The 23,715-nt window shown below is 39.9% G+C and overlaps 13 protein-coding genes and 1 non-coding gene across 14 annotated transcripts; 7 read left to right on the top strand and 7 right to left on the bottom strand.

Annotated features, from left to right (window-relative positions):
* Positions 1-201: 201 nt before the first annotated feature.
* Positions 202-4,947, bottom strand: SSK2 (mitogen-activated protein kinase kinase kinase SSK2; the record flags this gene model as incomplete). The annotated part of the gene is made up of 1 exon (XM_002496744.1): positions 202-4,947. The coding sequence occupies one exon, from the start codon at positions 4,945-4,947 to the stop codon at positions 202-204; it is 4,746 nt and encodes a 1,581-aa protein (XP_002496789.1).
* A 332-nt stretch (positions 4,948-5,279) lies between these two features.
* Positions 5,280-6,371, top strand: PPG1 (putative serine/threonine-protein kinase PPG1; the record flags this gene model as incomplete). The annotated part of the gene is made up of 1 exon (XM_002496743.1): positions 5,280-6,371. One exon carries the CDS (start codon positions 5,280-5,282, stop codon positions 6,369-6,371), a length of 1,092 nt encoding a protein of 363 aa, XP_002496788.1.
* HUB1 (ubiquitin-like protein HUB1) lies at positions 6,366-6,587 on the bottom strand (the record flags this gene model as incomplete). The annotated part of the gene is made up of 1 exon (XM_002496742.1): positions 6,366-6,587. The coding sequence occupies one exon, from the start codon at positions 6,585-6,587 to the stop codon at positions 6,366-6,368; it is 222 nt and encodes a 73-aa protein (XP_002496787.1).
* Positions 6,588-6,726: 139 nt separating this feature from the next.
* On the top strand, positions 6,727-8,964 carry ABZ1 (4-amino-4-deoxychorismate synthase; the record flags this gene model as incomplete). The annotated part of the gene is made up of 1 exon (XM_002496741.1): positions 6,727-8,964. The coding sequence occupies one exon, from the start codon at positions 6,727-6,729 to the stop codon at positions 8,962-8,964; it is 2,238 nt and encodes a 745-aa protein (XP_002496786.1).
* A 369-nt stretch (positions 8,965-9,333) lies between these two features.
* ZYRO0D08096g (6-phosphogluconolactonase) lies at positions 9,334-10,251 on the top strand (the record flags this gene model as incomplete). Its single annotated transcript, XM_002496740.1, has 1 exon — positions 9,334-10,251. The coding sequence occupies one exon, from the start codon at positions 9,334-9,336 to the stop codon at positions 10,249-10,251; it is 918 nt and encodes a 305-aa protein (XP_002496785.1).
* A 102-nt stretch (positions 10,252-10,353) lies between these two features.
* ERS1 (cystinosin-like protein ERS1) lies at positions 10,354-11,154 on the bottom strand (the record flags this gene model as incomplete). Its single annotated transcript, XM_002496739.1, has 1 exon — positions 10,354-11,154. One exon carries the CDS (start codon positions 11,152-11,154, stop codon positions 10,354-10,356), a length of 801 nt encoding a protein of 266 aa, XP_002496784.1.
* Positions 11,155-11,393: 239 nt separating this feature from the next.
* On the top strand, positions 11,394-12,890 carry ZYRO0D08052g (PDK/BCKDK family protein kinase; the record flags this gene model as incomplete). Its single annotated transcript, XM_002496738.1, has 1 exon — positions 11,394-12,890. One exon carries the CDS (start codon positions 11,394-11,396, stop codon positions 12,888-12,890), a length of 1,497 nt encoding a protein of 498 aa, XP_002496783.1.
* Positions 12,891-12,917: 27 nt separating this feature from the next.
* ZYRO0D08030g (uncharacterized protein) lies at positions 12,918-14,681 on the bottom strand (the record flags this gene model as incomplete). Its single annotated transcript, XM_002496737.1, has 1 exon — positions 12,918-14,681. One exon carries the CDS (start codon positions 14,679-14,681, stop codon positions 12,918-12,920), a length of 1,764 nt encoding a protein of 587 aa, XP_002496782.1.
* A 1,015-nt stretch (positions 14,682-15,696) lies between these two features.
* EGO2 (Ego2p) lies at positions 15,697-15,957 on the top strand (the record flags this gene model as incomplete). Its single annotated transcript, XM_002496736.1, has 1 exon — positions 15,697-15,957. The coding sequence occupies one exon, from the start codon at positions 15,697-15,699 to the stop codon at positions 15,955-15,957; it is 261 nt and encodes an 86-aa protein (XP_002496781.1).
* A 57-nt stretch (positions 15,958-16,014) lies between these two features.
* Positions 16,015-16,797, bottom strand: FUB1 (Fub1p; the record flags this gene model as incomplete). The annotated part of the gene is made up of 1 exon (XM_002496735.1): positions 16,015-16,797. One exon carries the CDS (start codon positions 16,795-16,797, stop codon positions 16,015-16,017), a length of 783 nt encoding a protein of 260 aa, XP_002496780.1.
* A 132-nt stretch (positions 16,798-16,929) lies between these two features.
* On the bottom strand, positions 16,930-19,632 carry PAT1 (deadenylation-dependent mRNA-decapping factor PAT1; the record flags this gene model as incomplete). Its single annotated transcript, XM_002496734.1, has 1 exon — positions 16,930-19,632. One exon carries the CDS (start codon positions 19,630-19,632, stop codon positions 16,930-16,932), a length of 2,703 nt encoding a protein of 900 aa, XP_002496779.1.
* A 237-nt stretch (positions 19,633-19,869) lies between these two features.
* On the bottom strand, positions 19,870-20,862 carry ARC35 (Arc35p; the record flags this gene model as incomplete). The annotated part of the gene is made up of 1 exon (XM_002496733.1): positions 19,870-20,862. The coding sequence occupies one exon, from the start codon at positions 20,860-20,862 to the stop codon at positions 19,870-19,872; it is 993 nt and encodes a 330-aa protein (XP_002496778.1).
* Positions 20,863-22,440: 1,578 nt separating this feature from the next.
* Positions 22,441-22,512, top strand: ZYRO0D07920r. The gene has a single exon. It is a non-coding gene; the product is annotated as a tRNA-Thr (tRNA).
* Positions 22,513-22,680: 168 nt separating this feature from the next.
* Positions 22,681-23,355, top strand: SVP26 (Svp26p; the record flags this gene model as incomplete). The annotated part of the gene is made up of 1 exon (XM_002496732.1): positions 22,681-23,355. One exon carries the CDS (start codon positions 22,681-22,683, stop codon positions 23,353-23,355), a length of 675 nt encoding a protein of 224 aa, XP_002496777.1.
* Between the last annotated feature and the right edge of the window lie 360 nt (positions 23,356-23,715).

Below are 23,715 nucleotides of genomic sequence, written 5' to 3'. Positions count from 1 at the left end.
AGAAAACTAGACTGACTAAAATTTGAATTCAAATGAAGTATATAGTACATAATTAATTAAGACATGATTATAGTAGTATCGTGTAGCAGACTTGAGAACTTCTCAGAAAATAACAAATACAAAGAAGAAAAAAAGGTTGTAGAGCACTGTTTTTGCCCATTGCGTTAAGAATTAGGGTTTAAAGGTGTTGGATTAAACATGTTATTCGGAAATTGGTGGGGCCGATTCGACAACGGTACTTTCTTGTTGTTCACCAGTTCCAAATGCAAGTTCTCTTATTTGAACCATCCAGGGATCTAACAAGAGTTCCACAGCAGTAGCTCTTTTAGCAGCATTTTGTACCAGACATCTGCGTAAAAACTGTCTACCAGCAGCTGAAACTTCTTCTTTATAGGGCAGCTGTGGTGTATGGCCAGCTGCTACATGATACATGATAGCCCACTCATTATCCAGTTTAGCCCAAGGTCTTCTACCTGTTATCATCTCTAAAACAACGCAACCAATCGACCAAACATCGTCAGCTCCAAATTTGCCTTTATTCGATGATCCTGTAATTGATTCAGGTGACATGTACATGGGTGTACCAATCATGTCATGTAGAGCAGGACCCTCAGGTATGGAGGGGCTTTCCTTACCAGTTGAACTGTTATTACCTTCGCCGGTGGACGTTTTGTTCAAGCCAAGTGAGGTGGTTCCATTTCTCGCTATTTTTCTAGCGGCACCGAAATCCACATACTTGATTATACCGTTAAAATCTAATAAAATGTTCTCTGGCTTAATGTCACGATGCACCACACCAGATTGATGTAAGTAGGCTAACCCTTCAAGTAGTTCTAAGGTGTACACTTGAGTAACCATTTCATCTTCAATACGACCGTGTTCCAGAAGACTTGCGAGCGATCCACCCTCACAATATTCCATAAATATATTAACTTTATCCCTATGCACTTCCACACCGTAGTATTGAACAATATTTGGGTGGTTAAGCATTTCAAGGACGGACATTTCTTCTTTGATGGAGGGGAAAATCTTTCTCATTGTTTTTGCATCCTGTATCTTAATCTCTTTAACGGCTAAGATCTCACCATTATCTAGGTTGACAGCGGAATAAACACTACCAAAAGTACCCCCACCAATAAAACTTCTCTTCTGCCACCTCATGGAAACATTGGAGATTGAGGATGCTAAAGATAATAAATATTTGTTTCCCTTATCAGTGTCATCCAACACTCTACCAATCTGGTGAGGATTACGCTTCGTGTTTTTCTCCAAATTTCCAATGGCCTGCATACGAAGCACAGAATTAATTTGCAACATTGAATTATCATCCATCTCATCTTGAATATCAATGTTAGGTCTGGCCTGCTGCAGAAACTTTTCTGCTTCACCTGCCCTAGCACCCATAACATCGAAATGGGAAATGAGTAATGCCATACATGCTGAAATGTTGTGCTTCAAAGATGCAAACTGCTTCTCATCTAACCCTAAGACGTTCCAACCGCTTGTCATTTGCATGGCAAATTCCATGGCGGGGACACACCATCTAAATGTCCTCTGATCGGTAGGGTCACAATCTTCCACTAAAAAGGATAGCCAACCCACACTCAATTTAACCATCAATAGTATAATAACAGATTTCTTCTCATAGGTAGTGACGTTGGTGCGTAAGAAATTTCTTCCAAAATCTCTAGAAAAGAAAAACACACTATTCAGCATTTCAATCCCAGAAGGCAGTTTACGAAATGTGTTGATGATCTTGGAGTAATTGCTCAAAACACTGTAAGTAAATCTGAAATATGCCTTGTTAATCCTTTGTAAACTACTCTCCACAGAATCGAACGAACATCTTCTTTCGATAAATAAAACAGAATCATCTGCAACTTGTTGGAAACGATCACATTGATATTCTAAAGCATAACTAGAACCTTGATTCATTAATAATAAAGTGTTTGAACTCAATTTGTTCTTGAAATCGTCTGCCTTAATGCCACTACCGTCGGAAAGGTTATACATATCACCCTCCCATAGCATGGGTTCACCAGGGCATAGGACAAGAACATAACCCAAAGAATGCAATTTAAGCTCTAAATCTATCATTTCATTTTGTGTATCTTGATAATCTTCAGCAAATAGATCGGGATTGGTACCTGCTCTGGTACGACCGCTAAACCGAGCTTGAGCCTCTGTAAACTCATTCAAAATGTGATAATAAGAAACACCATGAGAATCCATTTCTTGTACAATCATTATATTTGGATCACAACCCTTCTCAACAGCGTTGTAAAGAGACAAACTATTTCTAATGTCAAGCTTAGGGATCATATCACAACCAATTTCTGAATTGTAAATGATTTTGAAAATATCTTCATCAGAACAACCGAGCAACTCAGCACTTCCCACTAAGTAGATACCATTTTGTTCCAATTCACCACCTGTGTAAATCAAAAAGTGACCAGTTTCTTTCAATCTCTTTAAGAGTAACCTATGATTTTCGACTTTATAGCTAACTGAATTTTGGAATGCTTTTGTCAAAAAATTCGTAAATCTGTTTAATTTTCTCTTCATCGATCCCAAATTTTCAAACAACTGTATCAACCACTTCTCCGCCTCTGAACTGGAATCGAATTTGGGTGGGCAATTCTGTTGTTGCAGCAAGTAAGAATGTAATCTATGCAACAGCCTGAGAGTCAATCTGTTGAATTCTTTGGCGATGACCTTCCCAGCTCCATCAATGTAATGACCAACGTTTTTTAACTTCTCCCAATATTTGTACAGCTCATCTGCTTCCTTGAACGTCTTGAAAGATCTCTTTGTACAATCTAATAACTTTAAATGCAATAAGGTGAAGAGGTAGTGAATGGCCTCCACAACAGTATCGTCGAAATGTGGATCAATTTTAACGTTCAATGGCCAATCTTGACAATAAACTATGACAGTATATTTCAACTGCACGGACAACTTAATATAAGAGGTGAAATCTTCTATCATTTGATCGATCATCATCATTGTGGGGTTTTTTAATTTCTTCGCATATGCTAATCTTATTAAAATAATTTCTTTGACTAATCTCATGGGAAACATCAATAAAATCTCCAAATCTTTACTTAAGAAAGTGACATTAATCTCTTGCATGTGCTTCTGGTATCTGAAGAAGGCTAACTTAGCTTCTAATATCCATGGTGCTAGCGGGAAAAATATTTTCTTTTGGAAAATGGTTTCAATATCTTTTTCCTTCATTATTCTTTCTGCGAAAAGTTCATTGTTCGCCAATTCATCGGAACTTTCATGGATATTTGTCATGTCTAATTCTTCATCGCCTACCCAGTTCTTTAAGGATTTGGTCAAAATCTCGAAATTTTGTTTGAACGTTAACCAACAATTCATGGAATCGACTCGATTGACAAATTCTACAGTTTTAGTTATAGGTTTACTCTGATACATTTGTTTCAAATTCACCCAATAATTAGTCACTTTATAGTACCTATTCAGTAATGGTCGTATTACTTGTTCTGCTTCTTCAGGTGTACTATCTTCCTTTAATTTAAATTCCATAATTTCCCGGAAAACTGAGTCTGCTGAAGTTCTTAGAACCTCTAACTGTTTCTTAGTATCAGGGACTGGTTTACCATTCATCCAAGCCTTCAGTTCTAACCAAAGGTCACCACTGTACTGTGTACTCATACCTGTGCGTTCCACTTGATTGGCGATTTTACTCTTTTCACTTTTAACGATATCACCTTTGAGTACATTTGATAACATGGTTTGCCATTCAAATCTTTCTAATACCAGTGAATGATCTGAAAGTTGTGACAACAAATTCTGCGTTCCCATAGATAGATTGGCAAAGCTTGTTAATGAAAAATCTTTTTCAGAAGTAGTCTTCTCATCTAGACTTTTGAAGACATGCTCCACTGTAGGGTTTGTAGGGTCTGCTTGTCTCAGCCATTCAAGTCTATGCAGTAAATATTTGGAACTCATAGCTACCAAATTTTCCTTATCAGCGCCCGCCGTAAAGAAATTTGTACCGAAATCTAATTCATCATCACCATTAAAATTATTATCAAGCATGTCATCCATCTCTGATTCGAATTCATCATCATTCATAGAAGCTGGTGCAATACCTCTGGTATAATAATCATCTGGCACGCTATTCCTCATTTTATCCAAATACAATTGTTCATTCAACACGTACTGCTTCTTAAATGCCCGAAGACTCAATGATGATGTATTAGCCACATTCATGGACGATTTTGTAGACGATGAAGGTGATATGGTATCCTGTGAGAAATTGGTCATTGTTGCAGGAGTAGTTACATTCGTGCTTGAAGAATTAGAAACGTTGTACTGGGATGGCATTTGACTAATGGACGGCTGTGGTGTGGGGACAGCTGATGTATTCTGTGTATTGAGAGACGCCAGTTCAGGTGGCATCACCAAGGTTGGAGTAGTAACAGGTACATCGGAATTACTGTTTGAATGGCGTTTGATGAAATGATCGCTCTTGTGGTACTTATTTGGTGATGGTGGTGGTCCAGTATGTTTCCCAGTGGCAACAACTCCACCTAATGAGGGCCGCCTACTTGATCTTGGTGAAATCAGCTCGTGTGGTGAAAACTGCTGCTGCTGCTGCTGCTGCTGCTGTTGTTGTTGTTGTTGAGATGTGTTGGATCCTTGTTGTTGAAGCCTTACCGGTAGAACAAAGGTATTTAAAGGCGAAGAGCCCACATGCATCGTTGAATTTGGTGATCTTATCCCCGATGGACTTGGTGATGGTTGTCCATGTTGCTGTTGTTGCTGTTGTTGTTGTTGTTTACCAGGTGAAAATACCCTCGAATTGGTACTCGAAGACCTCACACGATCTGGTCTTCTCTTGCCATAGTGAGACCTACGCTCTTCATCTGAAGTCTGGCTAGGCCCTGTGTAGTTGAAATAATCTGATTCATCCATAGTAATCAAAATCTGCTATTGACTTATCGAAAACTCACTATGCCCAAGTGCAAAACCTGCGTCGGAAAGACTGCAAAAGAGGTCTCTAAAAGAAGCTAATAAACTCCCCACAACTGTTATGCACACTCGAAAACGTTTTACAGTCGCTTTAGACCTGATTAGTTCCCCTTTTAAATGATTTTTACACCAATGTTTGATGTTTTATGAAGGGGTTTGTTGTCGGTCAAAACTTCAATATTAAAGCAGATTAACTTTAAAGAGAGAAGAACCAAAACATCGCCAAGAAGAGATCCTACCAAGAGGCAGGCAGACAGGTGACTCTGAATCCCAGGATGAGCATGGAATTGGATAAATGCTTAGAGAACCTTTACCAAGGGAAGCTCCTACCAGAGGCTGTGGTTAGGGCGCTATGTTTTAAATTGAAAGAAATGTTAATTCGTGAATCCAATGTTGTGCACATTCAGACTCCTGTCACTGTTGTGGGTGATATTCATGGACAATTCCATGATCTGCTAGAGATATTTCAGATTGGTGGGCCCGTACCTGATACAAATTACTTGTTTTTAGGCGATTACGTCGACAGAGGTCTTTACAGCGTTGAAACCATCGTATTGTTAGTGGTTTTAAAACTGCGGTATCCCCATAGGATACATCTTCTAAGAGGCAATCACGAATCAAGACAGATCACTCAGAGTTATGGATTCTATACAGAATGTTTGAACAAATACGGTGAAAATTCTAAAGTTTGGCACTATTTAACGGATTTCTTTGATTATCTGGTGCTGTGTTGTATTATTGACGATGAGATATTCTGCGTTCATGGAGGTCTTTCGCCCAATGTGCAGACTATTGACCAGATCAAAATCATAGATAGGTTCAGAGAGATTCCACATGATGGTGCCATGGCAGATCTTGTTTGGTCCGATCCCGAAGAATCCAATACAGAGAATGGCAATCACAGGGAAGAATTTTACAGAGAATCCTCACAACATTTCCAAGTTTCACCAAGAGGTGCTGGGTACACATTTGGACGTTGTGTGGTCGAGAAATTTTTGCATACAAATAGTATGTCTCGTATCTATAGAGCGCATCAACTATGCAATGAAGGCTTCCAAGTTTATTTCAATGGGTTGGTTACAACGGTTTGGTCTGCACCTAATTACTGCTATAGATGTGGTAACAAGGCATCTATCCTTGAGTTATACGGTAAGGACGATTTTTATTTCAATGTCTTCGAAGAGGCCCCAGAAAATAAATTGTTAAATGAAAATGCACAGGCTAATGTTACCAATAATAAAATTCTAAACGATTATTTTGATAGCGGTGACGAGTTATCTGAAAATGGCTCTACAGATATGGACATATTTTCTGATGCATACCAGGCAAAATCGGCCTCGTCGAGACGTGTGGAATACTTTTTATAGATAGTAAAGTTCTAGGAAAGTGTTGTCATGAATCTCATAGTCATCTAGGGAGATATGATCCTTAAGAATAGAACCACCTTTAACTAGTTGGATCTTACTTGCTGGTGTACCAATTTGGACGGATAAAATTTTTTTGAAATCACCAACTAAATCTTCTTCCAGGCATTTAACCCTGATCTTCTTACCCAAACGATCGTTGACTACTACTTCAATCATTTTGTCGATGAGCCCTGATTCGATGATTTTTTAGTATGTTGAAAAAAAAAAAAAGTTGATGAAAAGAAAAAAAAAATAATAAAGGCGAAAGAATTGAAGTTGGGCGAACTTAAAGGTCCCTTTAAAGATTTCAAGACAAATGACTCTTTCTCAAGGCTCTGCACCCTTCAATGTGCTATTTATCGATTCCTATGACTCGTTTAGCTATAACGTAGTACGTTTAGTGGAACAACAGTCCCATAAGGGCGGTTATGGAGAAGTCCGAGTTACCACTATTCATAATGATACTTTTGCACATGTATCGGAGTTGAAAAAGTTTCTACCCCATTTCGATTGTTTAGTACTCGGTCCTGGTCCAGGTAGCCCAGTTAATGGTGTAGAAGATGTTGGTCTATTGGCATCATTATTCCAAGATGATTGCTTGAGTCAAATTCCAATATTGGGCATATGTTTAGGGTTCCAGGCGATGTGCCTTTCGCAAGGTGCACAAGTTAACGAATTAAGAACCATAAAACACGGGCAAGTATATGATATGGAGTTGGCAAATGAATCTAAACTGTTTAAAGGGTACCCTTTCCGATTTAAATCCACGAGATACCATTCTTTGCATGTAGAACCATCTTTAGGGTTGATTCCTCTGGTGCACACTACGGATGAAAACGGTGAATTACTTATGGCTGCACAGGTGGTTGATAAGCCATGGTTTGGAGTTCAATACCATCCAGAGTCTTGTTGCTCAGAATTAGGCGGGTTACTTATTAGTAATTTTTTGCATTTGGCTCAAGAGCATAACGAGCACAGCGGTCGCTTCGATTATAAGAAATCGATTTACGATGTGAATATTTACGATGAATTGGATAAAACTATTGATAAAACGCCGATATATGAGAATCGGGTGGATTTGCCGACCAAACACATTTCCATAACGGAATACAACGTATGTAAATCGCCTCTGTTGACGCTTTGCATCTGTGATTCAGTCGAAGATCGCAAGTTTGTCATGGCATCTTCGTCCCAAGATCTGCATAGAGGTAGGTGGTCAATCATCTGCTTCCCAAATGAGAACTCTGACGTTTTGACGCATTATGCTACGTTGAACAGGACGACCGCTTATAAATGGAGGGATCAGAATGTGAGCTGGAAGGATGTAAACTATGCACTGGAAAATAATTCCAGACATCCGTGTGTTTTCTCACAAGACAAGGATCAGTTTTGGCAAACATTAGGTCAGTTCACCTCATCTCGTCTTATCAATGCAAGACCTGATTTGCCATTTATTGGTGGTCTTGTCGGTACACTTGGCTATGAAATGGGTGATGTCGTTCCCAGCGTACAAAGCCACCATCCCGATGCCAAATTGGTTTACATTGAAAATAGTATCGTCATTGATCATTTCAGCGGTAAAATGTACACTATTTCCCTGTCTAAAGAGTTCCCGGCGCATATTACCCAAATTATTGACCAGTTACCGCTGAGCGATCCACAATTGCAATGGCCATCGGAGCTTCCCCCAATGAAGTTCGATATCGACGTATCTTCTGATGAATCCTATCAAAGCGCATTCGATGCTTGCCAAGACTACATGCATCGCGGCGATTCGTACGAAATATGCCTTACAAGACAGACGCAAGTGACACCCCATGGTCCCTTGACACCATGGAGAATTTTCCAAACACTAGTGAGCCGTAACCCAGCACCATTCGCCAGTTTTTTCGAATTTCAAGATTTGGTAGATCTTCCACAGGATCGCACACTGTGTCTATTGAGCACTTCGCCAGAAAGATTTCTCAAGTGGGACCACGATACTTGTGAATTGAGACCAATTAAGGGCACTGTAAAGAAGAGCGACGAAATGAATCTACAGATGGCTACAGAGATTTTGAAAACCCCCAAGGAGTTTGGTGAAAACTTAATGATCTTGGATCTAATTCGTAACGATCTCTACGAATTGCTGCCGGACGTTCATGTGGAAGAATTCATGTCCGTGGAAGAATACCAAACCGTCTACCAGATGGTAAGCGTGGTGCAAGCACATAACCTCTCGAAATCAATATATTCCGGATTAGATGTTCTTAAACATTCGCTACCACCAGGATCCATGACAGGTGCTCCTAAGAAGATCACAGTACAATTACTACACGAGCTCGAAGAGAGAAAGCGCCGTGGCGTATACAGTGGTGTCACTGGCTACTTATCGATGAACAACCGTGCCGACTGGTCGGTGAACATAAGATGTCTCTACTCTTACAATGGTGGTCTCCGTTGGATGTGTGGAGCCGGTGGAGCCATAACAGTGCTCAGTCAAGGGGAAAGTGAACTCGCAGAACTCAATACAAAGCTCGACAGTGCTCTACAGTGCTTCACAAGATCAGAATAATTGAATTTGGTGTTAGTTGGTTCACCTCATCGCATTGCAAAAAAATTTTTTTTTTTTCACATTTTTTGTCACACCCGGGGGTTTCTAAAAGGAAGGAAGGAAGGTCAAAGGAAAAAGGAGCAACGTTTAATGACATTTAAACAAAGAGTACCAAGAGAAAAGAAGAACTGCAAGTTTGATCGTTTCCCCGCCTGTTGGTTGAGTTTCAAAAAAGTTTCGCATCAGGTTTTATCGCAATCCTAGGTCATTACGTTTGTTATCCATCTGTATCTTATCCTTTTTTGATATATTTAATAATACAGTGGTGTGGTCTTTGGAGAATCGATAGTCACGGTCAATTTGACAAGTAGTGAAACATTTCATCCCAATATGACTACTACGGTGCCAGCAGTTTTTGCATTCCATGAGTTTGCAGGTGTAGCAGAAGCGGTTGCTGATCATGTTGTTCATGCACAGAACCATGCATTGGCAAAGGGAACTAAGGATCGGAAATTGTCTTTTGGTAATAGCCTCAATGGCGAAAAGGATGTAAGCCGTGTGTCGTCTACGAGAAGTATCATCAACGTTCCTAAGGATAAGAAGAGTAAAAAGGAAAAAGAGGTTAGATTTAAAATTGCCTTATCAGGAGGATCACTAATTCAAGTGCTTCACGAAGGTTTATTAAAGAGAGATGATGTTCAATGGGGGAAATGGGATATCTATTTTGCAGATGAAAGGCTGGTTCCATTTGAATCTGGTGAGAGTAATTTTGGTCAAGCAAAGAGGAAAATTTTTGATTTGATTGATGTGGAGAAATACGGTAAACCCAACGTGTTCCATGTAAACGAGAAGTTAATTTCAGATCCTCAAGAGTGTGCGGATAATTACGAGAAGGTTTTGATAAAGGGTTTTGCAGGTAGAGATTCTGTAAAACTACCGATGTTTGATCTACTCCTGCTGGGATGTGCACCCGATGGACATATTGCATCGCTTTTCCCCAATTTCCAAGAGAATTTACGTGAAAAATTAGCATGGGTTGTCCCTGTAGAAAATGCGCCAAGTGGGCCTTCCAATAGAATATCGTTAACAATACCTGTGATCTGTCATTCCCATAGGGTGACGTTTGTGGTAGAAGGTGCGACAAAGGCACCTGTAGTTAAAACAATTATGGAAAGACCTGAGAAGGGTTTACCGAGCAGTATCGTCAATGAAGGGGCCGCAGGTCGTGTATCTTGGTTTGTCGATGATGATGCTCTAACTGATGTTTTTGTAACGAAGAAGAAGTACAAGTTTTGCTGTGATAGCTAACTGCGTTGGCAGTAGTTTGGTTTATACATATATATTTCTATGAGTATATGTAGATATATATACACATATACATATATATATATATATATATATATCTAGTCCTTAATCTTTAATCGTAACGACGGATCCATCTCCGTAAACCGTCCATTGGGAAAGGAAGATGAAATTGAAAACTATTGTCACTATAGCCAATCCGATTTTACCGAAATTTGCCATGAAAACTGATGTGTTGAAACTTTTGTCATTTGCAATTTGCCAGATCAATTGCATTAACGATGCCATTCCACCAGTAATATCGAGCATAGTACCTTGTATGGCGAACCCCTTCATTGATCTCCTTTCATGGTTGTGGATTACTTGTGGGACGTATTTCAACAATGACATGGAAATCTTTAGCATAAACAACCTGTTGCAATAGGCTAAAGTTCTCAGATTGTCCCAACCGACTGTGGCATTGTAATTGACAAAGTGTAATGTTAATCCACTAAAAATTAGGAGCGATAGAAACAGAATTTTCGAATAAATTGGTTTCATTCGTATTGATCTTTCTTTTTTAAACCCCCACATTGATTGTCCCATTACCAATTGTGATGCCAGCACTAAATTTAACAGGAATCCGTGTAAACAATAGCATAGATCGAAATTTGTTATCTTGGGTTTTAGAGCTATTGCTTCTTGGGTTAATTCTTGTCCTTGTGGAGGTGGTAGCCAGCGGTACAATTGCAAAATTAGTGATATGACCAAATAAAAGTACCCTGTTGTATTTAACATGACAAAATCTACCGACAGCGCACTGGCGGATTTACGCTTCCAATTAGTCCAAAGTGGTGGGTACATGGACACAGACCAGCAGCATACATAAGTCAACCCCAAAACTTCAGAAACACCCCATTTAAAACTCATTGTAGATCGATTTTAATGACCTTTGGAAGTTCTTTTGGTTTGTTGATGTTGTTGTTGATGTCTTGTCAATTGATCATCGCGTCGCCCGTTCCTCCGAAGTTAGAAGCACCAGTTGACTCAGACGATCAATTAGGTTCAAAGTTTGATGATTATCGTCAAGTCGTTATATAAGGATGAGGATGGGTTGAATCAGTTTGGGTTGTTTGGATTCCCCCAATCGAGAAGTCTCCTAGGGCAATATGACCAAAATCAAGTTTAATAGTGGACTGTTGAAGCAGATATGGAATTACTCTGAACTCCCCCAGACTGGTATTTCCTTGAGACAAATGTGCCAGTTTGGAGCTAATCCTAATCCTGCCACATTGTTTAAAGCATCGTGTTTTGTTCTAAGGGAATTGCCTATCCGATTGGCCCATAGGATTAAAGAATTAGAAAGCCTGCCCAATGGCCTCAATAAAATGAATGATGTGATTCAGGTCCGTGACTGGTACACTCAATCGTTTAAGGAACTGTACGAATTTGCTCATGACAGGTCGACTAGTAACGGTAAATTGTACCAGATGCTCTATGGCGGACTTGAACCTGATACACCAATGGAAAGTGAAGTTTTACGAAACATCATTCAGTTGTGTTATAGGGATGAAGAATTGGATTCTAAGCATGGACGTTCCAATACTTCGGTTCCCCATAGGAACACTTTTGTTGATGATGGGCTTGTGGTAACAAAAAGGAAATGGAGTGTATCCAATCAATCATTAAGTAGCAGTAGGGGTCAAGTTTTGACACCGAAGAAATACTACTCATCGCCGCTTGTTACCTCGTTGGAAGTTTGGCCAAAAGAAATTTTGAAATTCAATGCTGCATTGTTTAAAGTATTACACAACATTAAAGTTAGGCACAACGCTACGGTTGTGACATTGGCTAAAGGAGTCTTAAAATGGAAAAAAACTTGTCAACAGAATATGTTCGATGATTCAGTACAAAGCTTTTTGGACAGGTTCTATATGAGCCGTATTGGAATTCGTATGCTCATTGCGCAACATTTGGACCTGTTAGAACCTTCCCTGCATTGCCAAAATGGCAAAAGTGACAGCTATGTGGGGAGCATTTGTACTAAAACGAACATTACACAGATCGCTGAAGACGCTATTGATAATGCTAAATTGATCTGCTCTGAACACTACGGCTTGTTTGAAGCACCAGAAGTGGAACTGCTGTGTTTCCCAAAAAATGCTACTGGCCTCAACAACGAAATCGAATTCATGTACGTACCAGGACATTTGATACACATGCTGGTGGAAACTTTAAAGAATGCCCTCAGGGCTACCGTTGAAAAAACTGTTGAATCGAATCCTGGGATGGATGTTTACGATTTAAAGTTCCCCCATGTCAAGGTAATCATATGTGAAGGGTTGGAAGACATTACTGTGAAAATCTCCGATGAAGGCGGTGGAATCGCAAGATCGAATTTACCGCTGATATGGACTTACTTGTACTCCACGATGCCAGATGATTGTCAATTGGAATTAATGAAGGATGAATGCGATGAGAATCCCCGAGTATCGTCCTTTGTCAATAACGTACCCTTAGCTGGCTATGGGTATGGACTAGCACTCAGTAGATTATATGCAAGGTATTTTGGCGGCGACTTGAAACTTATATCCATGGAAGGATTCGGCACTGATGTTTATCTGCATTTGAATCGGTTGAGTACTAGTAGTGAACCATTGCAATAATCTTATTGTCCTTCTTCTTTATTTTTTTTATACATATAAAAGCGGTCTTTCTTGATCGCCATTGGTATTTTCATTATTACTGGTAGTATTGTCGTTGCTGTTGCTGTTTCTCGATGCTCTTTCGAACAAGTACCTACCATCCTGTAAGGAGTACTCGTAATCTTCATCCATGCGTGATCTTTGACTCAATGGTCCGTCGTTATCGAAAAACAGACTGGTGGGGCTAGTATTGCCCGCGTCTTGATTCACCTCACCCGCAGGTTCATACATCATCATACCGAAAAATTGATAATAATATTCTTCGCCCAAAGTTCTAAGTAGGATTTTCTGTTTAAGATCAATTTTATAACTGATCAGGATAAATACCATGAAGATTGGTGGTAAAGTTTTATTCAAATAATTGGCCAATGGAATACGAATCAAACTATTGTAAAGAGTCCTTGCAAAACTGCTATTCATGGAATCGTAAGAGGCATTTTCGCCGTAGGGGATTAACACCATTAAGTTGAAACATAGTGGGAATAAAAGTCTGCTTGAATAAAGTGAATAGTACAATGCATTTGAAGGATTACTACGACCATTGGGGATTAAATGGAAATTGTTAAATTTGAATTTACTCATTGCGTACAGTGCAACAAGAGTATTGTACGAAAACAACACAAATTCAAGTCCAAAATTGTACCAATGGGTACCATCAAACACCCGTGCGTGGCCCCATTTGTTCGGAGTAATTTCTAAGTATGCAACAAGCACTGATAAGGCCGTTGATATTATTGCTACCACTGTGATCAAAATGGATCTCCAACGTCCTGAGGAACTGCTCAACGATTGTGATTCTGCCAATGTGTGAATTATACCATCGGAATTGGTTTGGTTGTGTAGATAGTTGTAAAAATGTGTAACAAACTTGTTGTAATGATGGTTTAATTTCTCCAGAGTCGATATTGAAGTAGACCCGCTAGTGGAAACTGCATTGAAATTACTGACGGATAATTTCCGGTCGTTCAACATAGATTGGACTTCAATTTTACATTGGTTTAACATTTCGTTAAAACTTGGATCATCTTGGACCTCCGAAGAGTGTAAAATGCGTTCTGCATTCTCTAACATGTTCAATTGAGAATCGTTTAGATCATCATTAGACTTCGATAGTTCCACAAACAGCCTATTAACCGTTTCACTTTTGGGGGAGCTAACTTCGGCAAATAAGTTTCTGGGGAAAATGATCAAGCCCGTGGATAACAGGACAAGTGAATAACTCAGTGAGTAAAGATGTGCCAAAGAGATTAACAATGGTTTAAAATCGCTGAGACCATGACCTGTACTACTCACCAGATAAACGATACCAAAGAATAGTCCTGTAAGACATAGCATATAAAATTTAATATTGTGATAAATTGCTAGCGCCAATCTTTGCCCCATCTGAGACCTGCTTGAATGAGGGTCTTGTTGCTTAGCGCACGCATATTTCAATGAGATGTAACTAATTAGTACTGGAATAACAAACCAACACAGAACAAATTCTAACCAGTAGATAAATTTCCAAATGACGCTGAAATTGTGAGTGACAGCTTCCGATGATGATCCATTTTCAATGCTTGCCCTAGCCCCATAAAAGATATCCAATGGCAACAAATAAGTGGTGAATAGTAATATGATCATGTTTAGCATTAAAATTGATAGCGTCAAAAGGTATGTGTTTTTATGCAATTTGAAAGAAAAATACCTATTGACCACCACATATGAGCAGATGATGGGGAAAACTAACACAAATGTCGTTATTAACCACATTGTTCGTATTTCAATCTTTATTCAATCTTAATCCTCTTCAAAATAGTTTCCTGGATAAGGTTGAAATGCAGAGGAATTGGAACTGCCAGAAGTAGCTGCAGTCACTCTTGGGAAATATACTCAGCTGATAACGACTAATGCCACTTTCAAATGCTCAAAACACTCTTGAACTGTGGCTTGAATGAATAGTTCTAGCAGTGTTCGTATCAATATTAGTCCGTATATGTTGTTTGTTTTTTTTTCATGCTTCCCAGTCAATCATACCCTAGAAAAAACGCTAGGGCTCAGACATATTGGAATATTGAAGTAACAATAATAAGCTACTCGAAATAACCGCCAGAGTCTCAACATATGTGATTATTTCTGATAAGGAAAATTACCAGATTTTTTTTCTACTAATTTCCCCCTTCAATTTCGTGTAAAAATGCTAGAGAACGATATTTTATTATGCAAGTGACAGTGTGACACTTGATCGAATACCAGTGGGTATAAGTGTTACTGCCCCTAGAAATCTACTAGGAATGGTAGTAGATATTTTAAAATAATTTTAGTGCATTTATTGAGCAAAAATCCAGAGCTAGGACCCTTAATTACTAGATTCTGTCAAACCCATTTCGCAAGTGTTTCCAGAACTACGATTAATATAACGATAGGCACTAATGGCACCAACAGGTATCGGTAATTTCAGTAGTATCCCAAATTTTAGAAGGGGTGAGGAGATGTTCTTATTCTAAGTTACCTCTTTAATCTCTCTTTCTAGGGTAGTTGCTAACTTACTTTGCATAAGGGCCCGATATTACTGTTAACAATCGTCAACCATCTTACAAAGACCTTAAAACTTAAGCTTATCCTTTGTGTAAAAGGATCAATTGGAACATTGCCCCTTGATCATCGTAAGGGTACTTAGTGTTTGGAATATATAAGAGTAGCTTTGGGCCATAAAATCTTATAAGGGTCCTTTTTTTTTTTTTTTTTCTATTGAATACCAATTCACTCAGTATATTAAACTCAAGAGATGGACACACAACAGAGACAACAGAGACTCCAGCAATCGATCCCAAAGGCTTTGGGTACATTGTCATTTGACCAGAACAACAGACTGGTTGAATCTACCGGTATCGGTAAGAACAGAGTAGAGGATATCATTGATATCTCTCAGATGGAACTGGATGACGATGGATATGGTGTAACCCAAGATGGTGAAATCTTGGTCAATGTGTTCAAGGACGCGGGAAGAAGCGTTATAATTTACACATCGGCAAGTGATGATGATTAGGAGAGCTATATATTGACTATGTAGTAACGTTAACGTCTCTTTTTATTGTTTTACTCATTAGATAAACCCACCAGGCCCAAATGCTCCGGGACCGCCGAAACCTGGTCTTCCGAATGGATCATCCCATTTAGTTCCTGGCATGAATCCAGGTCCACGATTTTTCATGTCATCCATTTGTTTTCTTCTGGCGGCATCTTGTGCGGGATCAAGTATCATACCACCAGCTGGTGGTGCCGTTAGTGGATCGGCCAATAAGGGGTTGCTTCTTCCCATAGGGTATAAATCGCTGTCGCCATAGCCTGGTAGTGGTTGTTGAGGTCTTGAATATCCTGGGCCTTGGCGTACTTGATACTCATCTTCAAAATCTGGCATATCTGGAGGTCTGCTACCCCTTACGCTTGGTGGTGGTGGTATTTCCATACCCACTGGTACTGGCTCGGATGGTTCTTGACGTGAAATCTCTTGTGGTGGAAGTTGACGTGATGGTGGTGCTAGTTTGTACTTGGAATCAATAGATATTAACACTTGTTCCCTTCTTGATTCTAGGAATTCTTCAACATTTATAGGGAAGGTCACATCATCCATTAATAAATCCTTTTCATAATCTAAAATTGCTTGTCCCAAACTCTTTTCATTTTGATAAAGTGATAGCATGGCCTTTGTCGGTTCTATCCCAACTCCTATTATATTAATCAATGTTTTATTCTGTTCATCCGCTAGGGACGCCCTAACTAGATTAGGCTCTTCATGACAATTGGTTATCCTACTCCCAACACCTAAACTTTGTAAGTATATAGCCACTAGCTGTACACTTAATGCTAACTTGGTATTTGCTGACATATTGTTCTTTTACTTCTACCCCTTTAGACACAGTTAGGTTCGCTGTACATTTGAAACTTTTGAACGCGATGAGCTTACATTATTATATATATACATTAAAGTACATAAGGGTAAAAAGGGAAAGTTAAAACATTATTTTAATTCCGTAATTTCCTTGTCGCGAGCAACCAGGCCCATTACGTTTAGGAACAGGTTCAAATCTTGATACAATTTTTCCCTCTTGTACATTGAAACGTTTTGATCCTGTTCCGTGGATCCTAATTGTTCTGCAGCATTAATGGTTCCAAAGATTTCATCTCTAACCTCATCGATAATGATACGTTGATGGTTGAGTTTACCACTCAATGCTAATGAGGCCAGGAATTGCCAGATGTATGCTTGGTCATAAGACTGTATCGTTGAATTCATTGATGGTGATGACACTGCTGTAGAAGGACGTGAACCAGCGCAAACAACTTTATCCATGTATTCCTTTGGTGGGAAGACTAATGACAATTTGGTCTCTAAGGATGTAAACAATTTATCGTAGACACCATTCCAAGCAGAAATTTCTGGTGATGATAAAACGTTTGATCTGTTAATATCTTGCTTAATAAGAGCCGCACGGGAAATTAAAACTGTGATCAAATTCAGACCGATCTTGGAAGTAGAGATGAATGAGACGTTGTTGTTTTTAATTAGGTATAATAATAGACCCATAATTTCAATAAAGTCTGCACTGTTGGATAAAAAGGAGACGATGATCTTTAGGAAAATGGATTGGAATAGATCGATTTTTCTCAGCTGGGATTCTGTTGGTGAATCATTAGTCTTGTAGGAAGAAATGATAATGATGTTCAAATGGGATAACTCATCAAAGAAAGTTTGCAAAAGTTTTAGTTTTTGAGATTTATCCAAAAAGTTGAAAATACGAGGCATGATCTTAATACCTTTGTCGAATGATAACATTGAGATGAAGGGGCATACATCGTAGGATTCATCACCAATATGCAATGCATCCCAAAGTGCAGAATTGTCTATTTGTTTACCACTTCTTAACTGCTCTTCCAATTCCAAAACAACACCATAAACAGTTTCAATTAAAGATAAAACGAATTTTCTACCACCAGAACGAGACAAGACCGAACTTTGGTCAACTGAGCTAAATGCATATGACGATCTTCTTCTAGCTCTTGATCTTTGACTAATTTCTACATTTTCCAAAGAATCGGTCACGTCATCTAGAGCGGGAGTTGAACCATTGGAGAAGCCTGGTGTCCCAGAAGCAATATCATCCAGCACTGCACTGTCAGCACTTTCCGATTTTGGAGCTGGAATTTGCAATTGTCTACGAGGAGCCTTGCTATTCATGGCAGATGAGATTTTACCTAGAACACCTTCACGAGAAGTATCAACATGGTCCTTGTTCTTTTGAGGTCTTTCTTTGGCTACAGTAACAGCTTTTTCCACTTGGCTTTGCATTCTTTGCAATGCAACGTCAGCGCGCTTATAGCGACCACCCAATCTGTGACCAGAATGCTCCAAATAAGCTCTTGCGATTAAATCTTTATTCGATTCACCAACAACACCGCCGTATTGAATAATTTTGTAAACTTGGAAATAGAAATCTTCGTTATAAGGGTCTTCGGTAACAATTTGAGACAATTGATAACGTGTGATAAAGTCTTTATCACGAGGAGTCATCAACCCAGAATGTTTTAAAATTCTTTCCACCTTAGCTTGACGAATTTGAAGACGTTTTTGTTCTTCAGCGGTCAATGGATCTTTTCTCACAGGACCACGAGAACGCTGCAAATGTTGAGGTCCAAATTGGGGGGAAGAAAATCTCGCTCTAGGAGAGGCAGCGGCACCAGGACCAGGAACTTGAATTTGAGCATGTACAGCTTCGCCAGGCGAAGCGAGTGGTTGTGCGAATTGTGGTGCTTGTGCAGCTTGTGCTTGTACAGCTTGAGCCTGTACAGCTTGAGCTTGGGCAGCTTGAGCTTGGGCAGCCTGAGCTTGTGCGGCATGAGCTTGTGTCTGGGCTTGTGCTTGGGCTTGTGCTTGGACCTGGGCTTGAGCTTGAGCCTGGGCTTGAGCCTGTGCCTGAGCCTGAGCTTGTGCTTGAGCCCTAGCTTGAACCTGTGCGGCTTGTGCGGCTTGTGCCGCCTGGGCTGCTGCTGCTTGTTGCTGTACTTCCTGGGGAGGAGGATAAGCAGGAGGTTGACCCTGTTGATACATCATAGGGAATTGAGGAGGTAATCCACCTGCTGCAAATGAAGGGGGATACATATTTGCCTGTGGTGGAGGTGAAGGTTGTTGCATAAAACTTTGAGGTCCGACATAACCAGGAGGAGGTACAACAAATCCTTGTTGTGCCGCCATTTGTTGCCTTTGACGTTGTTGTCTCTCCAATTCCTCCATGGACAAAGTTTCTGCCACTTTCTGAGGTTGTGGTTGCTGTTGTTGCAATTGGGGAGCACCTCCACCCCATAAGGATTCCATTGGTTTTAAATCAACAGATGGTTCTAATGGTTGTGTATCACCTTGTCTTGCAGCTGCCAAGTATGACCTATTGGAGGTAACATAAGAAGCTGGTGCTACTGACCCTTGTATACCTGAAGTATCTTGAGAAGTAGTACTACCACTTCCGTGACCGAAATCGAAATCAGTTCCTAGTTCTGCATTAGCACCAAACGTCTCTTCGTTCAAATAATCTTCTTCTTCTTCATGATAATCACCAAGTCCACGATATGTTTCTTCAAAATCCAGAGGTTTTTCACCTTCAGGAATAGGATTTTCACCCTTGGATTTACCAGCACCTGGTAAAGAAGTATCAAATCCAAAGAATGACATCCTAATGGATTTACAATGCGTATCTATTGGCCTTATTCCTTCCTTCTAATAAACCAATAACTGTTTGTTTGTCCTTTTTTTACTACGGTCAATCCCTCTCTTGCTTGAAATTTGAAAAAAATAAAAAAAAAAAAAAAATTTGTACCTGATAATCACACAATACGGCCGTATTGGACTACTACTTAACTATTACTATTTAATAATAATAGACAGTCAATTGATCCCATTGAGCACCGTCTAATAGACCATTTTCCTACCTGTAATTGTTCTTCTAGTTGGTTGAGCATGAACTGAGGAATCTCCCTTCGAATCGTCTTCTTCATCGACCTTAGCTCTGTTTAACACTTTAATGAAAGAATCGACCCTAAACCTCATTCTTGAATGCATGTAGGCCTTTGAACATTTGATATGATAGTGGAAGTAATTTCTAAACAGTATCAATTGAGCAACACTGTTGAATTGTAGTTCTTGGGTTTGAAAATGACGTGGGAAAAGAACAAATGTAACAAATCTTTTACTTGGATCAGAACGAGGTTGAATTTGATGTTGTAATTCTAGCGGTGGTTCATGAGAGAATAAAACTTGTGGTGCTGATTGGATTGATCTGTTACGCTTACGAGCATCAACGAATTCCTGTAAGAAGACTTTACCAAAAATTTTGTCAGTTTCATCTTGGAAAGAAGTCTCAAATATAACTGTGATACGATCACTTGCGGGTTTAATGAAAAGACTTTCTTCATCACGGTATTGTACCGTATGTAAAGTGTTGGAGACTGGTGGTGTTCCTTCAACTGGAACTGGAGTCGAACTCAATTGAGCAAATTCGTCAAAGGCTAATTGGAATGGATAGGATAGCACAATCGTCTTTAAGAGTGATAGCTGAACAAGTGATTCACCAGTCAATTGGCTTAGGGTAATTTGTAAAGTTAAATCGTATCCCATTTCAGGTTGTGGTGAAATGGCAGCACCTGAGCAACCCTGGTATTTAGATTGTAAATAGTCAAGGAGTCCAATAGATCCCTGACATTTTTGCACTGATTGCCATGCTTTAGTTCTAATACTCAGTAAAAGAATTGATTTATCTTCAGGTGAATTGGAAACGTGGAATGTAGTATAGTCAAAATCTGAAATAATCCTATCAAGTGTTAACGACGTACCTTTATTCAAGGCATCAAACGCCTCACTTAACGTCTTTTGGATAAGAATATTCTGAGGTTGTAAATGTAACATCTTAACCTACAGATCTTCGAGGAATGGTGGAACTGGAAGCCTCTGCTCAATTGATCGATTACTCTAAAAGTAGCTCGCTAGCTGTATGTAGCGTTAGGGCCCCTATACAAGCAAGATATTTCTTGAATGGTTACCAATGGGGGACGGTATTGGGAGACGAGAAGTAGATCATTATGTACGTATTCCATCACATGATTCTCACGTGGTACAGTTTTCTTTCTGGGTCACATGATATTCAAGAACCCCGATATTCTATGCATTTGAAATACAATACCATGCAGTAGAAATATGTTTACTCATCGTTCTCGAGCCTAGAAGCGGGTTCTAGAGCTTGTAAAGTAAACAGAGTAGATCTAGCTTATGTCCGTCTAAGAACCACTCCGGAACGTGGTCCCACTGCGGCTATTTCAAAACTTCTTTTGAACGGTAAGTAAAAAAAGCAAGCAATGCCGGAACATGAACCAATCCTTTGTTGGATTCGAGAGTGAAATGGCTCACCTTTATGTGGTACAATGTCATTGTAACGCTACTAAGGAAGTTGCCGCTTGTTGCTTTGTACAACTGCGGACATGCATCATACACATGTGCATATAGGGTAGTTCTCTCTTCTTTACGTCGTTTTAGGATATCCTGATTTCCAACCTTTGAAGGTTGGTAGCACGAACTTACACCACCGCCTGATGATGCCAGTTCCAATGAGATGAAGAGCTTCTCACCCAGGGCATGTGACCAAGGAGGATCGAGTTCCTGAGTACTACAACTAAGTACCCTGGGTGGACTACATGTGTGGTTCAAGGAGCGATTGCACATTGGCAGGGACGTCTTTGATAGAGCTTACTGTGTTTAACGTAGGTCTTGGTGGTGCTGGAATCCACAATGCCAACAATTATTTGTTAGGGAACGAATTTTTGGATGCTATTCCTAATTATAGAGCTGGTGAATAAGCTTGTGTGTTTGGTAAATACCGAAGTTACAAACTATTCCATCTACTCTACTATATTTGGAGGGGCGGCATGATCCGTGCTGGTGATTTTGTAGCTCATCCTGTTGGGGTCAAGTAAATTATTGACAACGGTCTTATCCTAGGCCTCTTCGTCTGTTAAATCGATTAAACTGTCAAACACGGTACCACATAATGGTATCAGTCGTGATTATCCCCACCCCCCACCATGCATCCCCCGCGCGCACGGCGTACTCGGTTCGATGAAAACCCCACAAGTACGTCATTGTCATTTCCCTCCCCCACCAAAGAAAGGTCGGATCTATAGGTACAAGCCCCACCTTATACCGCCGCTATGACGTTTAACGTACTCTCCTCATCAAAACTGCCACGGTATATCATTAGCCTTGAGGCAATAAGGACAAATCTACATTCCTTGTCATTGAATAAACAATTGCAACATAGAGCTATGTGTTATTTCACGCGTGCCCCTGCCTCGGCGGCTGCGTATGTCTGTGTTACCTCTGGACCGAAAATAGCCCGAACAATTCCTGTTCAGTGTGTTTACTTTTGCATCTCAGCGGCACTCACTTTTCCGTCCCATGTATCCCTTACTATTTCCCTCTATTTTCAACAAAGCCTCCTTAGCTTAGTGGTAGAGCGTTGCACTTGTAATGCAAAGGTCGCTAGTTCAATTCTGGCAGGGGGCAATTATTTTTTCATTTTTATTTTTTCCCTTCCCTTCGCTTCGTCTATTGTAAGTTGTCTTTTTTTTTCCAACCTACATGCACCGAACTTCACCGATAGAACTCATCATACACATATACACGCAGGGACCCTAAGCATACACACTACAAACTTCATCCATTACAGACCCAATGCTTTTACAGGTTTTATCCGTGGTAGGGACCGTTCTAGGATTCGTATTTTTGACGCTTTCCATCGCTTCAGGCCTCTACTATATCAGTGAAATCGTCGAAGAACACACTCAAGCAACAAAAAGATTTTTGACAAGAGCTATCTACGCAATCATCGTACTTCATTTACTACTCGTACTACTGGATGGCTTCCCCATTAAAAAATCACTTTTTGCCATCGCTTCGTATTTCATCTACCTGCAAAATTTGAAGACTTTCCCATTCATATCATTGACTGATCCAATTTTCCTGCTGAGTGCAGCTTGCGTTCTATTGAATCATTATTTCTGGTTCCAGTTCTTTAACGAATCATCTCACATTCCACCACAATTTAGATTCGATCCAAATTACATCCCACCAAGAAGAGCTAGTTTTGCAGAGGTCGCATCTTTCTTTGGCATATGCGTTTGGTTTGTCCCCTTTGCGCTCTTCGTATCCCTAAGCGCTGGTGACTACGTATTACCAACGACAAAGCAAGATCACAGGAAAGACGATTCTGAGACTAATGGACAACCAAGATTCAGAAGAAGGGCTGTTGGATTGGTTAGAGTGGTTATTAACAACATTAGAGACACCTTTAAGGACCTGATAGGTTCTAACTCCAGGTCACGTGATAGTCACATTCTTGGTGCTTAACGCGTATCACATCGTGTGTGATGATTGTTTTCTACTGACGCGTTATCCCTTCAAAAAAAACTTTTCGCGTTTGTACATACATATTAGTAAGCCCCACTTCTGGCGATCGACGTTAGTAATCGGGACAAATGATCATAAACCTCCGTACACCCAGATTTCGGGGAAAAGAAAGGAAACGAAGTAGGGCGACAATTAAAACGGTGACATAGAGCGAAAAAAAAAAAAAAGGGGTGGGGTCATGGGATTCCACGATGGTGACAGCACACACGCACACTTACAAATTATACACACTTTCAGCAGAGACACCCCTTGTTGGAAATTCGTATATAAGCGGCCAAGTTAAAGATAATTCACTTGGCG

Source organism: Zygosaccharomyces rouxii (assembly GCF_000026365.1).
Source record: "Zygosaccharomyces rouxii strain CBS732 chromosome D complete sequence".
NCBI lineage: Eukaryota > Fungi > Ascomycota > Saccharomycetes > Saccharomycetales > Saccharomycetaceae > Zygosaccharomyces > Zygosaccharomyces rouxii.
The sequence above is the reverse complement of the archived record's forward strand: the minus strand, read 5'-3'. Positions and strand labels throughout refer to the sequence as shown.